This window comes from Rhinolophus hipposideros (assembly GCF_964194185.1).
Source record: "Rhinolophus hipposideros genome assembly, chromosome: 13".
Lineage (NCBI taxonomy): Eukaryota > Metazoa > Chordata > Mammalia > Chiroptera > Rhinolophidae > Rhinolophus > Rhinolophus hipposideros.
Genome location: NC_138059.1, coordinates 63550896 through 63570598, shown reverse-complemented (window position 1 = coordinate 63570598; position 19703 = coordinate 63550896). Strand labels below are relative to the sequence as shown.

The 19703-nt window shown below is 36.5% G+C and overlaps 1 protein-coding gene across 1 annotated transcript in view; it reads right to left on the bottom strand.

Moving 5' to 3' along the window:
• The window catches only part of LOC308506445 (uncharacterized protein C8orf34 homolog), a gene marked incomplete at its 5' end in the record, with an annotated part of 300475 nt that overhangs the window by 17862 nt on the left and 262910 nt on the right, over positions 1 to 19703 (bottom strand). Inside the window, 1 exon segment of the mRNA XM_081069952.1 lies at positions 9170 to 9217. Within this exon segment, the coding sequence (XP_080926078.1) occupies positions 9170 to 9217 (48 nt within the window).

The window sequence follows — 19703 nt, the reverse complement described above, 5'->3', positions numbered from 1 at the left end:
CAATCTAGAGCTTCAAAATGGCACAATTTGGGGAAGGTGTTAGGGATTAAATAGGGGAAGTGCAAGGGATATTTTAGGGAGGCGAATCTATTCTGTACAGTATTTTAATGTTAAGTACAAGACGTTAAGCATTTGTCAAAACCCAGACAACTTCACACCACAGAGTAAACCTTAATGCATGCAAATAAAAAAAAAATCAATGAGATTTCAGGGTGGAACGTAAAATACTAAAAAATAACCTAAATATATTACAAACATATGAGACAATCTCACTAAAGGGGGTGGGAGAATAAGGTGCTGACCTGAGTAACTGAAAATGAGTGAAGTCAGTAAGATCAAAAGCAAAAGGAACTGTATGCAAGTTGATAAACCTGTTTCCTATGGGCACACAGGTTAACAATTCTGCAAACACTATATTTATTCTGGAATTGAAAAATAGAATAAGTGAATGGCAGGTGGTGGAAGCCACATTTCTCAGTCTCGAAGTGAGAGTTTACAGATAGGCAAGGTTAGAATGAGCCATGGGATTGTATTCGAGTTGGAGACAACAGTATGGACGTATGTTAACTTACTACATATATAGATAGCTACACATAGAAATCTTTATAGACATTTATGTATACATGGGTTACTAATCACACATATATCTCCCTGCTCTGGCAGCTGAGAGGACTTAAACACAATGACACCCCAATAGCAATGAACACAGCTATCACTTTGATCTTGATTTCTACTACCATTTTTACACGAAAGAATCAGTATTCTTAGAGAAATGACTGATTCTTAGACTGAGGCAGGAAAGATACAAGATAAATCTAGAGCATCTAGTAGCACCAGAAAGCAAGAAATGCTACACACACACACAATGGGGATTATTGTATCAAAGGCATAAAAGAACCAACTGAAAAATCACTGTGGCCAAATCTAGAACAATTTGAGCAATAAAATACATAAGATAGCACTGGGTTGTTATCCAAAGTATTAAATAAGTATTAATGGGTCCATTCTGATAAAAATACATGATTGAATAGATAGATGAATAGATCAATATGCCATTCAGAAGGATTTCAAATAATTTATGTAGATACTCCATCCTTAAGGAAGTGGAGAATAATTTCCTACTCCTTAAGAGTAGCCTATATAGAGTAAGTGTCTTCCAAAGAATACAACCTGGAAAAGGAAAATAGGAGTAACTTTACAGTGGAGAACCTGACCAACACTACCTATAACCAGGTGATTAAGGTCAACATCAACAGCAATAATTCCTTTGATGTATCTTTGATAGGATGGGATGAAATGGAATTTTATCTCTATGGTTTTCCTCCTAAAAACACATTATCGCAGTCTAACCATAAAAAAAAAATCACATAAACCTCAATTAAGGGATGATTAACAAAATATGACCAGTACTCTTCAAAACTGTTATGGTCATCAAACAAAGAAAGTCTGAGAAATGGTCACAACCAAGAAGAGCCTAAGGAGATATACTCGTAATTACTAAATGTAATATGGTATCTTGGATGAGATCTGAGAACAGTAAAAAGACATGAGGGAAAAACTGAGTAAGGAGTTACTAATAATGCATCAATATTTGTTTATAGTGACACACGTACCATACTAACATAAGGTAATAATAATAGTTGAAAGTGGGAGAGAGGTATATAGGAATTCTCTGTATTATCTTTGTAATAGATTCTATAAACCTAAAACTGTATAAAGATTTTTTTAAAGGCTTATTTTAAAAATTGAAATAGCAAAACAAAATTTCTTAAGTGGTTTTCATTTTAAAAATAAAATCACAGCTCTTTTAGCACCAGCAACTCTACAAAATAGCCTGTTAATCGGATTAAAACTTCAATGCCTGTCCTATGAGATGGGCTTTGCCATGAAAAATCCTTGCCCCAGGAGTCAGAAGTCACAGCTTTTTATCCCGGTGAATCTAGGGCACATCACTTCCACTCTTAGGACAAAATGGAGAGGGAAGGCACTGGTTTATATCATCTCCAGTACTTCCAAGTAGTAAATGTCATGCAGGGTCTCTAGTCCCACTCCCCCCACAGCAACGCAGGATATGGTGAGGCCAAAAAAGGAACAACAACAGAGCCAGAGATGGGGGAGTCATACCACTATATTCTCGCTGGCGGCTGGGTTGGAGACACAGGATCCGCAACCTGCAGTCCGCTTCTCTGCCAACTGACCCCACTTGCTAGCAGCAATCCGCACTTGCTAGCTTAGCCACGGCAATTGCATCAGGCTAATGGCTAACCGGTAACAACTGCTGGCCAACTAGTCACAGCTGACGGTCATCTACTACCTGAGCTAGTACCTTTCCATGTGAGGCTGAGAGCCTGGAAACTGCTCTCCAGGACTCCGTCCCCAGAGTAAATTTCTAGATCTAGAAATTTAGATCCTTTAGACAGTCAGTAGAAGGTTAGCGGTACTAAATGAACTATTGGAGGGAAATCCAGCAAAAAAAAAATTGAAGCTATTCAATCTTGGGCTACATAATTTAGGTATAAGTCAGTGTTTACTTTTAGGATTTAACGTTTTTGTTTTTTTTTTTCAAATTTATCAGTTGTTAGATTTGGTCTTGCAGGACTGTACTAAAGAAGCAACATAAATGTGAAAAATCTTAGATTTAAAAATCCTTTAGAGTATAGAGAACAGCAGAAGTAAAACTTAAAATTTTTTTTGTGTAACGGAAGGACATCACATTCCTGCAGTTTTTCAAAAATAGAACTGCAGTCTCTGAAGTTTAAAGAACTATGAAAAATTATCTTTTCAGTTTTGTAAGGTAAAAATCAAATGGTTAAAGCTCTTCATTTCAAACAAAAACATTTAAAGTGATCATGAAAGAAACATTTTTAATTTTAAAAAAATTTGGTTAATTATCTTTTAGGTCCAGATACTAAGACCTATTTTTATAAGAGAAGAGATGACTAAAAGTCAATTATATCGCTTTTCCCCACAATAGTTCAGAATATTAAGTAATACTACTGATTGGTTTTCAGTTTTAATGGCTTTACTCCTGAACAGATAAGCAGCATTCAACTAACTATTCTTTGTTTATTGCAAATTACATAAAGTACACATAGAACGTTAGTTCAGTAAAACATGTAGTTTAGGAAGAACTTTAAAATGTTGAGTTGTTGGAGCCACAGGACTAGTACAAATATTACTGTTAACAGGTTGTTTGAGTGTTTTGCTTTGGTTTTCCCTTGAATACAGCTGGTAATCTAAGGCACCTGTTTGCTCTATCAATGCCAGCAGATGGTACTACATGTGTCCAAAGTTCAGCCCATCAGACTACTTACAATTCTTTTTGATGGGGTCAGGGAGCTAAAATCTTGAATATTTTTTAAAATAAGAGCTGACGTGTTCCTCTTCACCAACTTACTCAAACATTTTTCTACAGGAATATTAAACTAAGTCAGAGCATAGTACAAACTCTTTCATATTCCCAAGAGCAAGTTCTTTGGATTGCTTTTAGAAGAAATGTCATTCATCCTTTTTCCAAAACACTTTCACCATACGATTGCAAGTGTCCAGGGACTAACAGTGGTGGGAAATAGTGACATGTGTCATATGGAAAACAGTTGCTAGCCCTGTATCAACATATCATTTTATCTGCTAACAGAATAAGTGCTTTATAAACTTCAGCAATATTGTTATTCCACATGGATAGCTTATTTTTGGATTCTCGAAATGCAATCAATCAGTGATTTATGTCATGTGTGGCCATGAAATTTCAGTACATTTAGAGGGGGAAAAAATGCTCTTTTGCTGAAATTTTTACCAGTGCATACTTTAATTCTGAGGCAACTAAATATTTCTTTCCCTTTGGTTAAGAATAAAAATAATGCACAAACCATCAGATTCCATCTTTCAAAAAGGATTAATCACTTTTAATTTTACTTCTATCACCGTAGGATCCCTTAAAATAAGGATCCCTGAAGCATGTTACATATAAAGTAAAAGAAAATTACATTCCACTCCAGATACATTGAATAGACTGCTTTTACTGACAAAGAATCAAGCCTCTACTTCCATTAAAATGAAATTGTTTATATATATATATATATATATATATAATTTACATACTTAAAATAATAAAGTTTGGAAATAACTTTGTATTTATTAATGAAATGTCCTGTATTATGTGGCTGAAATCCATAATTTTTTAGTAAATTATACTTCTGTAGCTCATTTCTTACAAGAATTGTAAAAGAGCAATTAAAACATAAGAAGGAAAGTAATAAGTTTGGGAATTTATAAGTTTGAACTACTGTGTTTTCCCCAAAATAAGACTGGGTCTTATGTTAAGTTTTGCTCCAAAAGATGCATTGGGGCTTATGTTCAGGGGATGTCCTCCTGAAAAATCATGCTAGGGCTTCTTTTCCCATTATGTCTTATTTTCGGGAAAACAAAGTAATAGGATTTAGGAAAAGAAAAGAGAAGGAACAAAAATGAAGTTAGAAAAAATATGGTAGGTTGTGAAAAACATTACAAGATAAATGTGAGCTGCTAAAATACATTTATCTGGCAAACTTGCTACACTATGCTATGCATTGGAATTGCATTCCATTTTATTGCCTAAGTCATTTCATTCGGTGGATTTTTCTCTCCAAGGAAATAGTAGGATAAAGTTGGAAAAGGCTTTGAAATGAACGAAGGATAACTACCATCCTTTAAAAGTGCAAGAAAGCCATACTGTTAGGTATGGAGGCATGAGTTAACAGTTCTTGCATACTTTCTTGGCAAATAAGAAGTTTTAGATTCTATTATTAGATTCACAATCTAACGTTTTAGTTTGAACGTAGTCAATGCAAAATAAGCCATTTTTCTTGCTTACCCTTCCATTTATCTAATTTGATAGAGGCTCTGAGTCTTTCATTGACTTTGAGATATTTTACGATGTAATTTATAGAAATTATAGTAGTATGTTTAATTCTCGTGCATGTAAATGCAAATCGTGTCCATTTGAATGTGATTAATTATCACCTTATGGATATTGATCAGTTTTGCCAGATTTCGCATCTGTTTATAACTTCATTTCAGCATTCCTTATTTGATGATATATGTGAGGGTCTGGATTCTCCTTTGAACTAGTTTCAACATCTTACTTCTCATCAATTAATAAGTTAAATAAATCTTTGATGTGTTCATTTCCTATTTGTATGGGAACCATGGTTGTAACTTTTTTTTAAAGATTGTTATTCTTTAACAACATATATCAATTCTTAATGAATATCAATGACAAATTAGTGATTCCTGGAAAAACTCCTGTTTCTAGCTTCCTAAGTGGAATAAAACCATGTTACTGAATAATAGCTATTTCAAGTTTTAAAAAGTAAATCCCTGTGCATGATGAAAAGTGAGTTATTTCTTCCTTATCGGAGAATGACATCATGTACACTCCTTCAGAAGCATAGTTGGAACTTCATTAACAATCACAGAATACAACACAGGAGAAAAAGAAACAAAGTTGGCAGAAGTTATTCTAAGATATTACGTTGCATGGAGTTGATCCCCGTTCTAGTTCAGATGGTACAGCTGGCAAAACCACCTCAACAGATTTGAAAAAGGTCTGCTTGCTTAACATGCTTCCTTTCCTGTCTGACACCCTCAGAGGTTGTGAAGCTGCCTCGTGACACCCTGAGCTGGTTCTCACTCCTGTGTGTGTTGCCTCAGGCCTTCACCAAATAATTTCCTGAAATTGTGTGGAATCTCTTTTTAGAAAGATTCCAAAATCATGTCAGTCTTTAGTTCTTTGTAGCTTCTCAACCATTTAAGTTGGCAATACATATATGATGTGTATTCTATTTAAATGAATAGATGTCTCTAATAATCAGGGGATTTTTAACTAGCATACTATGCTGCTTCTCAGTTATTCATCTAGGAAATAGGATATTTTAAATAGACTAGCTTCTTTACAATAGGCATCTCAAGCTTTGGAAGTACTTAATTTTGATAAGTTCTTTTAAATTATGTGTATTTTTTGAATGAATGTTAATATTATGACCCCCAAAATGAAAATTTTTGCAATGCGAAATTATTATTTCCCCCTTGAGTCATCAAGTGCATTACATGTAAAGAATTTTTTTTCAAACTGTCAGAATCATTTTGGGGATTAGGTAAAACAGAATATTATAAAATATCTTGGTTTTTATTTGGTCAAAAACACAAACTTTACTCTGAAAAAATAATTCATTAAACAGTAGACAATATGGACTAGAAATGCCATTTTAGCTTTACTTTTAGAGGAGACCATATTGTCGTCTCTTTAGTTTTAATTTTGGTCTAAACAGAATTGTCTAACTTCATGTGGTTATAATTCCGCCTAATTATAAGACTAAATAAAAAAAACAACAACAGAGACTTTGATCTGCAAATAGTTGTTCAAACTTTAGCAAGAATGTTAAATATATTAAAAACGTAAACACCATGGTTTATTTGAGATTTAGTGTATGTTAAATAAAAGCAAATGTTTGCTAGCTCAGTTTTAACTTCAACGCTTCTAACATTTATAAATACTGTTTTTTAGTTTGCTGATTCTAGTACTATGAAGAAAGAGGGCAAAAGTAAAATAAGAGTGTAAGTGAGAAAAAACAAAAACTCATTTTTTTGGCTCACATTTTTAACATGTTCACAAAGGAGAAGGGTTTGAATATGTATTTCCTAAAGACCAAATGAAGTAATGTCTGCAAAAAGAAAGATCATACTTAGAGTTTTACTGTAAAGGATGATCATTTATTGATTTCAAAAAGAGCTAACAGCTAAATGGTCAACCAATATTAGATAAAAACACTATGTGAAACTGAACCTGTAAGAAAGGCAAAGCTTACCTCGGGCAGTTAGTACACACTTGTAAATTCAAACTGAAAGTCAGTAATGAATCTTATAAGCTACAGAGATTTCATACCCCCAGTCAACCAAAAGTATTACTCCTCAGAGTAGATGAATAAACAAAACTCATAAATTTATTCAGAAAGGTTTCCTCTATCTATATTATATAAAACTGGTGATTTTCCCTGATGCATGCAGTTACTCTCTATAAATAACACTGGAAAGAACACTTTAGGGCAGAGCTTCACAAACTTTAGGGTGTTTAAGCATTACACAGGGATCTTGTTGGAATGTGGATTTTGACTCTCTGGATCTGGTGTGAGTCCTGAAGTTTTGCATTTTTTACAAGACCCAGGTGATGAGGCTGTTGCTAGTCAGAAGACCACACTGAGGAGAAATGCCCTGCCAGCACCTCCAATGAAAAGGTACACCTTCCCAGCCTTCTTATCACATTAAGCATTTACAACGGCAGATCACATGTGCATTTAGGTTGCACATTCATAGCGATGGGGAAAATAAGGATGTTTTTCTTGGATACAAACTATGAAATTAGAATACGCCATTTCAAAAGTTCCACCATCTGTTTGCAGCCCATTTCCTGCACCAGCACCTCCACACTCCCCTTCCTCCATAGTGCTAGACTTACAGGACACATTACTAGGGGCATCAGCACCTTTCTTGTGGAGGTGACTCACCACGCTCCATCCCTAGAAGGACGTGGATATAGCTGAGCCAAGAGCTTTCAAAAATACAGAATCCTAAAGGGAGATTCTACTGGTGTACAAGTACATGCTGAAAAAAGTGTCTGCCTCTCCTTGGCAACATTAATTGCTTAATGTAGTCTACTTAATTTCTGTATCAAAGTCATTAAGTTGAAATTTAAAGTCGGTGCTCCAACTTTCTGATTTTTGACCCCAGATATTTTGATTTTTTCTAACCTGAACTCAGAATATCTATCTGGTATTTCCTTTCTTTCCTTTTGTTACCCCTTCTCCATGTGCCATTTGTAAAACTCCAGCCACCTCCAAGCAAACATGAAAATCAGAGATGTTAGAGGCAAGAGGGGTGCTATGTACTCTGACTTTCCTCTCCAAGTGATTTCTGGAAGCAAAAGTGAGTTTAACTATGGGTTCAGTGTGCTCAATAAATGTATGGACTACATAGTATATTTAGTGAGGCACTCAAGATCGTTTTTGAATGGATTCATGCACGCTAGAATAAAATATTTAGAGAAACAGATTCTGTTTTGCAAAGAAGCAATATTTTTCAGAGGGAAATGCTAGCTCTCACTGACTCCATCTTGTTCAAGCCAGCGGTGTTCCCATGGCCTTCAGGCTAATAGCTTCTGCAGCGTCTTACATACAGACATGCTCATCATTAGAGGAATTCTGCTTGCCCCTTAAGTTTTACAAAAACAGCCCCTTCCATTTCTCCTTCTCTTGACATAAAAGAAGGCTGAACTCTGCTTTCTTAAGATGGATTTGAGGAACCTGTAGGGTTGGTGCCTTCTCCGTCAGTAAACCTTTCCTTACTCCAAACTCTGGTATTTTTGAGTTTGGGCCTTTTGAAGCATCAGATAGACTTTGGACCAGTAACATATTCAAACGAAATATTTACTACTTCTATGATATCATCACCAAACTGTTTCCCAGTTTCCTTCACTACAACAGATTCAGAGGGCTGATTCAGGGGCCATTGTGGATCGGTTTCAGATCAAGTTTTATGGATTCTATCCACTGCTTCATCTGAAAGTTCCCAAATACCATTTGCAGACAGCTCAAAGACACATCCTATGACAGAGCACCCTTGAATATCTCCAAAATAAATCAAGAAGTCTAAACGTTTTTTTAAAAACATCTACCATACATTTCAATCATCACGACAGCACTTTGCTTAATGGCTTGCACAAACCATGTCCTTTATGAGTATTTGTTACATGAATGAATGCCAAGTTGGTAGAGACTGTTCTTCGCATAGGGAGCAATGATAATGTTTTGTTTTTTTGTGTGCATGGCCAATATAAAACTTGTGTTCGTCCTTTATTAGGATGTCAACAAATGTTTGTGAGTGAGAACATATGCTGGCACTAGATTTATGCAGTTTTACCTTCATTTTCAAGATGAAGTGCAATACAGTATCTCCCTACCAATAAGGAACGAAAGTCATTTTTATAACATATTACTTACTATCTTGTTTTTGTACGACTAATGAATGGGCATAGAATGGAAACCTTACAGGTAGATGGAGAAATCCCAAGCGGGGGTTTCATCCTATGTGATATGACTGTTTTCAGACTATATCACAAGGCCACCTTAAAACTCACTTCTTCCATGTAGTTTTTCAATGACTGTCCTCCACTGGGGGCTTCTCCCTAGAGGCAAAGAGGAAGAGAGGTTGACAAAGTCAGGAGAAGGAGAGAGAAAGAATGAAAGAAGAGAGTCATGGAGAGGAGAGATACCTAGGAACAACACCAAATCTTTAGTATTCCCCCACCATCTCAGTTGATACTTGCGGGATTATCAGTTTGGCAACTTCTTACTCTGAAGGAGATAATATATTTTTCAAGGCAACAACATATTTTTTAAGTTGATTTTAGTTCACGTAAACAAATAACCACCTAGAGTAGCTAACTAAATCTTAGGACAAAATGTTAAAAGAGTAGTGTAAAATGTTGTTATTCATCTTATAAATGTGTTCTTAAAATTAGGTTAAGAAAAAAGTCACTAATTTAATTTTCTATTAATCTGTGTGAAGATGGAACACATGAACTTCAGAGTATTTTAAGGAAGAAGTACAGGTCATTAACCTGCTTTTTCCCAAATGTTTATAGCTAGTCTTTCTCACCTTACTTGTATGTGATTAGTGAATTCTCTATTATGTGTGCCTTTTACTAGCACTTCACTGAGTGCTAGTAACCAGAGGTTTAAATAATTGAAATTTAAAACAAATTAAACATACATCGCATACTCATCTAAACACTGGTGATCAAAATTGTCAAACAACTTGTTAGTTTGGATAAATTATCTTTTTATACTACATGCCAGAGACATTTGGAAATAAATTCTGAGATATCATGAAAGGATAAATTCGAGGACACCATATGTGTTTAAAAGATAACTAAATAAGTGTGAATAAAGCTTACATTTGTTTCTAACTCTTCAAGGACCCTCCTTTTTAACTTTTCAAGGACTTTCACATGTATTATGTCATTTGATTGGCTCTTCGATTTATCTGGAGGTAAGATAACCTCAGGCCAATTTAATACAGAAATAAATTGAAGAATGCTGAGAAGTGATGAGTAAAATGCTGAAAGTCAAGGAGCAAGGCAGTTATTGCTGAGACTGGATTCAACTCTAACACTCTTGTACCTTGCTGAAATAGAAAATTTTAAAATATGAAAAATTAAATTTAGTTTAAGAAAAGCCATGATCTATACTGCAAAGCACTTTGAGAGAGTTAGAAAAGAAAGAAAGAAAGAAAGAAAGAAAGAAAGAAAGAAAGAAAGAAAGAAAGAGAGAGAGAGAGAGAGAGAGAGAGAGAGAGAGGGAGGGAGGGAGGGAGGGAGGGAGGGAGGGAGGGAGGGAGGGAGAGAGAGAGAGAGAGAGAGAGAGAGAGAGAGAGAGAGAGAAAGAAAGAAAGAAAGAAAGAAAGAAAGAAAGAAAGAAAGAAAGAAAGAAAGAAAGAAAGAAAGCACCCTCATTTGAAAAGAAAAATGAAGCTGGAAATAAAGCACTGGTATTCCTAAAAACTTAGATGTGGTAATATTTTTCCCCCAAAATCATGGTTTCCACTAGCAAAAAAAGTTATGCTCTCTGCTCTAAGTGTTTCCAAATGCTCCAAGCTTGTAGGATTTTCAATGGATAAGATAGCGAAAAAGATAGAATAGTTACCTTAACATAAACTTAAAAAGACACTATTAGGAAAAATCAAATCCATATAAATCTTCCAAACTGTGAGGACTTTAACTCAAAGCATATAGAAAAGGCTGAAAACTTACTTCAGATAAACTCATTTTTTGTGGTTGAACTTGCTACATTCTCCTCATTTGGACAACAAGTCTAGAAGGAATGCTGTGGGTTCTTCCAATTTGGCTCTTCCTGTGAAAAAACTAGTCCTTTGCATTCTTATAATCCCTTCCCCTCCGCCTGGGTTGCTATGGGTAAGAGGATGAGGTGACAGATCTGTTTTCTGGAGGGGCCAGCATCTGCGAGTCACCTGCCTGGCCTCTGAACACCTGAGGGCTAATGGGAGATGCTATAGAGCAGTCCTCCGGTGCTCACCAAAGAGGGTGATTTGTTTCCTTGGAGCTGGGGTGCAGTGGTTTTCTTCATTTGTCTGGACACTTGTCTTATGCTAAGACCCGGTGATGGCTGCGGGTTTTCTTCATGATCAAATGTAACCAAAGCACCGTTTATGTCCTAGAAGGCTTCTTCTCAGCTGGCTTCTCCCCACAATGCCAGGAAGGTCCTTTTCAAATCCACACCAGAGAAAAGGAGTAACTCACACAACACCAGTTGTTTCAAAGGCCACGCAGACGGAAGTTTGGCTGTAACTGCCATCCATACATCACTGACAGGGGTGGCACTGATGAATGAGGAGCATGGGGTAAAAGATGGAGGAAAATACAGAGAAAACAAACACTTTGCAGAGAGGATTACAAATGTGGCACAGGGCCAAGGAGACAAAGCCAAGAACAAGACGTCGGGATCTCTGAGTGTTAGGGTCAGAAGAGATGACCCCCATCACGAGGCTTGATTCAATATGTCTGCCTCGGGTTCCCCATTTCCATCATGGGTCGGCTGAAATGCTGACCTTCCCTCCTTCCCCCGCTGGGGGCGCTAATGAAATAAAATCCCTTCCAAAGCACATCGCTATCAACTTCAGTCATCCTTTTTTCTTCGTTTTAAAGAATTGGCATTTTAGATAAGTCATTCTAACAACATAATATCTTGGTAATCACCTGCAAATGAATCAAAAATGCCCAAATGCAATTTTCCTTGAAAAACAGAAGAAGGGATCCAAGGGAGGCAGACAGGGGCGTGTGAAGGAGAGAAAGGGCAGAATACATGGAAACTATGCCTTAAAAAAAAAGAAGAAGAAGAAAAGGTATTTCCTGAAATGTGGTTTCACTTATCACGAATCTAAATATAACCACAGTTGAGATAACAATGTTTTAAATGTGAATTACAAAATATATTATAAACTCAGGAAAAGAAAGGAAAAAGGCTGATAGGATTACCGCTTAACATATGACATGGAATCATGGCTGTTACAGACAAAGGCTCTTGTCACTCTCCTAGTTATTTTCCAGTTAAGGAAACATTCTCTATGAGATGGAATATCCTAGAGACAGAACTCAGACTAGACCCCTCCACCCCCAAATCTATTGCCATTTTTCTCTATACCACACTTCTCTTGTTTCAATCAGTATTTTTTATTCATCTCTTACTCATCCTTAGACAAACTGCATAAAGACTTGCATTTACATTTGAGTATGTTTATTCACCAACATTTATGCCTCTGGTATTAATTTCCTTGAAAGAATTTTTCATGAGATCCCACCTTCCATCAGAATATTTCTCCCCACTTGTTTTCAAATGAAACAAAACAAGAATCGTAACACATGGAGCACCCTCTTATGAGGTACCTGAGGTATTTAGAACCCATAGAAGAAGGGCAGCTCGATTGATATGAATGGCCAGGACATTTCTGAACCCAAGGGACCTGTAAAACTTCACACATTATTTACCCCACTAGTATGTAGTAAGCACTTACTGTTTGGCACCTACTGTGCTACATGTGGGGGACAAGTTGGTGAATAAGAACTAATCCCCACCATAAAAAGTTCATCTTGAGAAAACAAATATACAAGTTATTAGAATATAGAGCAAAAGTTAACTTGGCACAAGTAAGCCCAAGGTGCTATGGGGAAAAAAAAGAAGGAAAAGGCACCTAGGCTTTCATTTATATGACCAGCATGTATTAAGATCTTGCATGTGCTGGGAACAGTTGTCGCTGCTGGATACATGTAATGAAGAAAATGAATTGGAGAGATTAAAAGTTGAGGGAATTATTTTTATGTGTAGTTCTCAACACTTAGTCAATTAGCCAGACTAAGGAGCCATTTGGGACGGGGACTCATAGGAGGCTGAAGAAAGATTTTGTGCCCAGACACAACAGAGCAAGTATATAAAACCACAAGCATTACAACGAAGAGCGCCAATTATATGCTATGCACTAAAATGAGTCCTGTGTTTTTAGATATGCAGAAATTAATATCATATGCCATTTCTTAATTTTATACTATAATTTCCCGTAATATAGCTGCAATAGGATGGTTATATGTTGTTTTCTAACTGCATTATTATTCAGGGTTACTGAATCTGTGACAGATGATAGAAAGATTGAAATTCAGTTTTCCAAACTCTGGCAAACTTTCTTGGCAGCAACTACTGCTGAGGCTCAAGAGAATAGGATGTGATCTATTTACAAGTAAAAAACTGGGTGCAATAGTTTAGAAACTCAGACATTTTTGAAAAGCTCAGAAATCTTTCAAATAATTGATGTAGTCAACAAATTAATATTATGCCTGTTTTGAGGCTTACATATATGAACAGATGCTGTTTCTAATTGGTCTCAATGATTTTTCAAATTAAGTTCAAATTTCTTTCTGAAGATTTGCCCACAGTCTTATCAACAAATATCGCACCAGTGCAGACCATCTTTCTCTTAAAATGACACCTTTATCGAGTTGAGAAGATACTTGACTGCTTTAACACTGCTAAGGGCTAACAGTGGTGTTTTAAAATAAGATGTTCAGATTCATTCTGCCTTTAAGTTCCAAAATGCTGCAAATTGTATCTGTACCAGCAATCAGCTACCTAACAAGTGATCAGAAGCCAAATTTGTCCCCTCAGAGGGATGAATAATACTCAATCCCTAAGCACATAACCGACTTTTAAATTAAAATAAAAGCAATTTACATTTTTCTTCCAATTTTTTTCATGTTGAGCTAAATAGTTCCTTTCGTGGTAATGTCCTTGACTTAAAAACTTACCTTTAAAGAATGAAAAAGGAAAGGGGCAATTATGGGATTAATGACTATTACTAACGTTAAATTTTAAGCAATTCAAGGCATTTTGGTGTATCTTGTTATTTTCTGAAAATGGTTATTCAGTTGCAAAATAATAATAATATTATTAATAATAATAATTCTATCTTTTCCTTCAATTCCTTCAATTTTTTGTAAAAAGAAAAAAGGGAATGAGAGGCTCCCTGTTTGCTAGAGTGGTAACTTTCATCAGTGGATGCTGGACAAGAGAGGGGCAAGATGAGAGGGTGAGGCGGTAAGAATGGATAGCTAGTGTTAATATTTAATTGCATTGTTTTAAAAAAAATAAACTGAGGTATATATATTTGGTCAATTGGCTTTAGAAAATCCATTTGATCTTGAACTATTCATTCATGTGTAGTCATGTGTGTCTTCTCTGATATGTGTTGATTAATTTATCTTATCAATGGTTAATATTGCTTCACTATCATCATATACAAGAAGTAATATTCATTAATTCTTTTGAAAAAGGTTTGTCGTGCCAACACAGCAGATTATCAGCCATAAGATACTGAGGAGTCACAACTTTGTTCTGAAGCTGAGTTTCCTCGTATATAAAGTATAGACAACAGAACCACAGGATTCTGTTTCATATGAGATTGTGAATGTCCAAGCGTGCTAAAAGCTTCAAAGAGTTATGCAACTGTCAGTGCAGCATTATTATTTTGTACCTGTGTGTATCACCATTGATCCAACCACCTACAGGTTGTCTTGCTTCCTGCCCTGATCCCGTCATTCTCGTCTTTATATGCTCCTGTGACGCTGCACATCTTTACACTCTTATTATAAGCCCTGGTTCCATGCTCTCTTTCCTATTAAGCTCTAAGTTGCTGGAGAGCAAAGATTGTTTTCATTAATTTTTGCTTCCCAAGTCTTGGTATGTACCCTGCCTTTCTTCTGAGAACAGAATTCCTGGCTAATTCAATACGAAATGAGGGAAAGGGTCTCTTCACAAAAGTATTCCAATAAATAAATGCAAAAGAAATCATAGAATTAAAATATCACCATTTTGCAACTACCAATGAATAGATATTGGCATGAAGCATCAACAGCTACTACGATGATAAAATGAGAAACGACCAGATATTATGTGTCTCCTCTATAGTTATGCCTACAGGACCTTTATCCAGTTTCTGGATAATTTCCAGGATAATATAGAGGAGTGAAGAACATGATGAACTGTACCAAGAATATGAAGTTAGCAAACTTCAGGCTGTGGAAACCTCTACAGGCAAAATGGCCAGGGTTCTTTGCCAGAAAATGCAAGAAATGGAGGAGGAACCTATAGATTAAAAGAGATTTAAGGACATTCCTGATTTTTCAAAAGCTGGCAAGGTTAACAACCCTTCATGTGTCAAAGGTCAAACATGTGTCAAAGGATGCATGTTTGGATGAGAAAGCTTCATGTGTCAAAGGTCAAACATGTGTCAAAGGATGCATGTTTGGATGAGAAAGCTACTTTTAAAATGCAAGGAGTTCATTATTCTAATAGTTAGAATCATCCTTATTTGTGGGGAGAGCCAGAGGTTCTGTCTGGGTCAGGGCATAGTGAATACTACAGGGACTTCTCAGTGGTCTAGAAAAGTTTTGTATGTTGACCTGGGTAGTGTTCTCACTGAAATAACTAATTAAGCCATACATTGGATTTGGGTGAATTTTTTCTAGACTTGTATTGTATTTTGTAATAAAAACGTATTTAAAACTAAACTGGTAGGCATTTCTCATATGAAATTATATTGTTACAGGCATAATTGTAAGGTCCACAAAAAACTCTTAAACCATTAGAATGAAATTTTATAATGTTCCTTCTCTTGTTGGCTACCTCTCCATGGTCACATATCTAATCCCTCATTGATCCAAATCTTTTGGTCTATGGAAAGATGTAATTACTACACACACACACACACACACACATATGTAGTTAAAGGACACTCTGATGGTTCTGATTTAATCTTAGGCTAATCTAATTATAACACTGACCTCATAAAAATCGGTTGGCAATTTTGATTTTTACCATTTGAAATAATTAAGCCTTTAAATTCTCTTCCATTAAGCTTTTAAAAAAATCAATAGATGTCACTTTGGAATCCGTAAAGTACCTGTATAAATTCTCCCAGGTCAGTGAAATATGAATGTCAGCCTCATAATTTAAACCAAACATACGATGTATTCTTTTAAAATTAAATTAACCTGTGTCTTTGCAAAATGGCTAAATGGCTCATGTGACCAACTTCCTGAACTGTAACTCAGATGGGAGCATGCGGGAAAACTGATATACCCAATGCTCATGAAATACCAAGACTTTTATGTCTCTCCTGTTCAGTGCCCTCAGTTCCTTAATTTAAAAAAAAAAAAAGATTGATTTTTTAGATAAGTAGCAATACTAGGCATCTCTCTACATTGGAGGAAACATATTTCTCTAACAGATGTACGGACACAAATAATTTGTGTTTGTTTCTTTTAACATATGTCTCTGAGTGTTTAATTTGACAACAAAAAGACCTGTTTCACATTTCAGACACCCTTGCATTATTTAACACACATTAAAGGGCTATAGAATAATGTAAACTTTGTAAGAAAAAAATTTTCATTGACTTATAAATGTATTAGGTTGGTGCAAAAGTAATTGCGGGTTAAAGGGTTAAAAATAATTGCAAAAACCGCAATTAACTTTTGCACCAACCTAGTAAATAAATGTATGTGGTATAATGCAGAAGTACCTTTAAATTCAAAAGTGTATTTTTAATTCTTTATACATTTATTTGACAGGGACTCATTTTTTACTTTTTAATTGATTCCTTAAGTGGTCCAAAGAGAATGCTAACTGCAGAATTAAGGTTCAAACCAAATCAACACAATGCATAAATTAAAACGATCTGGCCTCTCACGAACTTGGCAGTTGATGCCATAAGCAGTGTCACAAGGAGAGTTGTGACTTGCCTGGGAGAAATGTGTAGAAGTAATCAATTTATCAACAAAAAAGAGGTGACCTCCAAACAAATAAATGGAGTGACTTGGAGGGGAAGGTAAAGGGGGTCTTTGACTTATTCTAAGCATCATAATTACTAACTCTGAACTTTTACCTATAGTCTCTAGGATAATTTGAAAAGGAAATTCCCACTAGTGTGTCCATACTCACCACCTCTGTTTATATACATTATTGCTTCTGCTTAATATGTGCTGGTCACAGGACTAAGACTTGGCCTTCATTCTGTATATGAACAGAAGATGGCAAAAGGTGATGACGTCCTAGAGAGGCAAGAGAACAGGCTTTGGAGTCAAGCAAATATTAGGTTGGCGCAAAAATAACTGTGGTTTAAAAGGTAAAAAATAATTGCAAAAATCGCAATTACTTTTGTATCAACCTAATACATATCCTGTTCTCATAAGAAAGGCAGGATATGGTTTCATATCCCAGTTCTGCCACTTAAATGCTCATGAGCATTGAGCAGGTTCCATAACTTCTCTACGTCTCAATTTCCCCAGTGGTTGTAAATGGTAACAACACGAAGTGCCTCATGGGTTATTGTGAGAATTAACTGAAACAATGTCTACAAAGCATAGAAGACAGGACTAAAACCATGGCTGTCATCATCATTAATCAGAAGAAACACATTAGCATTAGTATCAGGAGGGTTTTAGTGAATGAAAGACTGAGAAAATGAAACTTGTACTCTGTAAGGTAGGAAAATTAGACATATGCTTAATTCTTCGAGAATACAGCTGGGAGAGGGACCTGAATGTGGGGAAATCAGATGCCATTTTTCATTTTATCTATTCTTATTTTTGTGTCACTTTCATTGAAAGAATCTTGCACTTTCGATGACAGGTAATTATTGAATGGCTTCACAGACAAGTAAGTTTTTAGCAGTAAATTTAAGGGTCGATGAAAGGTTGACTGATGGTAAGATAAAGGGGACTTTAAAAAGCCTGAGGCATCAGAACTGTTAATAGAAAGAAGCGAATGACACAAGGCAAGAGAAATTAATTGCTGAGAAAAGGGAATAAGATTGCATCCTTAACAAGACTTCATTTCTGACCATCTCTCCTTCTTAGACTCAAGACTCTCTCCCATACTCCAGTTATGCTCCAGGTCCTATGTCCAGGTCCCCCAACAGTCAGGGTCTCTGTCTGTCTGTACCCTTTCCTCCTTCCTTCTGTCCTTCCTTCCCTCCTCAACCCATTGCACTGTGCATTCCATGCTGGTTCCATGAATGGAATGGTATATTCCATTCCTGGTATCACCTAGTAAGATTCTACTCTTGGCAAGTCTAAGTTCAGTGCCACTTGTTCCAGGAAGACTTTCCTGACCCACCTGTTTGCATCACCCCCACCCTGCGCCACCATGTGTTCCCATGGTGCCCTACAATGAGAGCATTTGCCACACTGACTGTCTTTGCCTGAAGTAATCTCTATTACCTTGTCAGCTCCAGAGACCTATTTTTAACATGTGTAGGGCCTGAGGCAAGTAAGTGGTCAAACAGAGGTCCACATTGCCAACAAACGATAACGTAAAATATATTCCGACTTTGAATCAGACTTGGCAGGGTAGCTTCAAATTCAGAACCTTGTATTCCTTCGCATTCTATACCATAACTTGGCAGAAAAGGGAGAGCATGAAGGCTGTGCTGCCCCAACCCTAGATGCTTGCCCCTCTTTTCCCCCACCCCTCACTGCACCACAAGGGGCTTTGTGAGCACATCTGTGGCTATCCCTGCCAACATCTCCAAGCTCATTTATACCCTCCCAAAGCAGCTGCCTCTTGCGCACTGGTCAGGCCTTGAGTTTCCAGGAGGATGGATGGACTAGGGAAAAAGCCTTAGGCAGGTTCAGGAAGCAGGTTTGGGATCATCTGAGCAGCAGATTCCAGGATCCTGGTACCTAGCACATGGTCCCTTTCCAGGTGGATATATCCCCTTGACCTAAGGGATTCTTCATCCCATGCAGAGGGGCACAGCCTTGGGTTGGTCTAAGGGTACCATTGGTGTTCTCTGATGGAAGAATGGAAGACACATCTGTCTTTTTTCTGTCTCTAGTACTTAGCACAGGGATTGGCATCTAAGAGTCACTCCAAAATATGTATTGAATCAATGAGGATTATTACAAAAGGCACACATTTCCAATTTGAGATGCTGAATAATCAAGAGATAGTAGGAGATGTGGTTAGAAGCACAGAAGGACAAAGACTTTATGTAAAAAAAGGGACAAAGACTATATTTAAAAAATGACAGCATCAGGGAGACTCTAGTAACAAGAGATAGGTTGAAAGGTCATAATTTAGGATCCTAGATCCATTTAGGATCCTAGAAACTACATCCCAAATATGAACTAGAAAAAGACATTTAAGAAATTGACTATGTTTATTTTGAGTTGGATAATGGCCACAATAAACTAAATATCAGGTTGGTGCAAAAGTAATTGCGGTTGGAAAGGTTAAAAATAATCGCAAAAACTGCGATTACTTTTGCACCAACCTAATAACTATAAAGGAGTAAGGTCCACTGGAATTGCCTACCAAAGAGAGGCCAATCAGCCCCACCAGCTAAAGTGGTCTATCTGAGGAGAGATCAAAGCAAAGTTTCTCTCTAGAACAGGCAGAGTGTTCTGCAGCGTGATTATCAGGGAAGCTGGGTAAAACTTAGAAATGAAACATAGTAGGAAAGGATGTAAAGAAACCTGTTTACAGAAGGTATCTTTGCAACCATGTTCTGCTAATTACAGGGCATACTACACCCCGTCTGCCTAG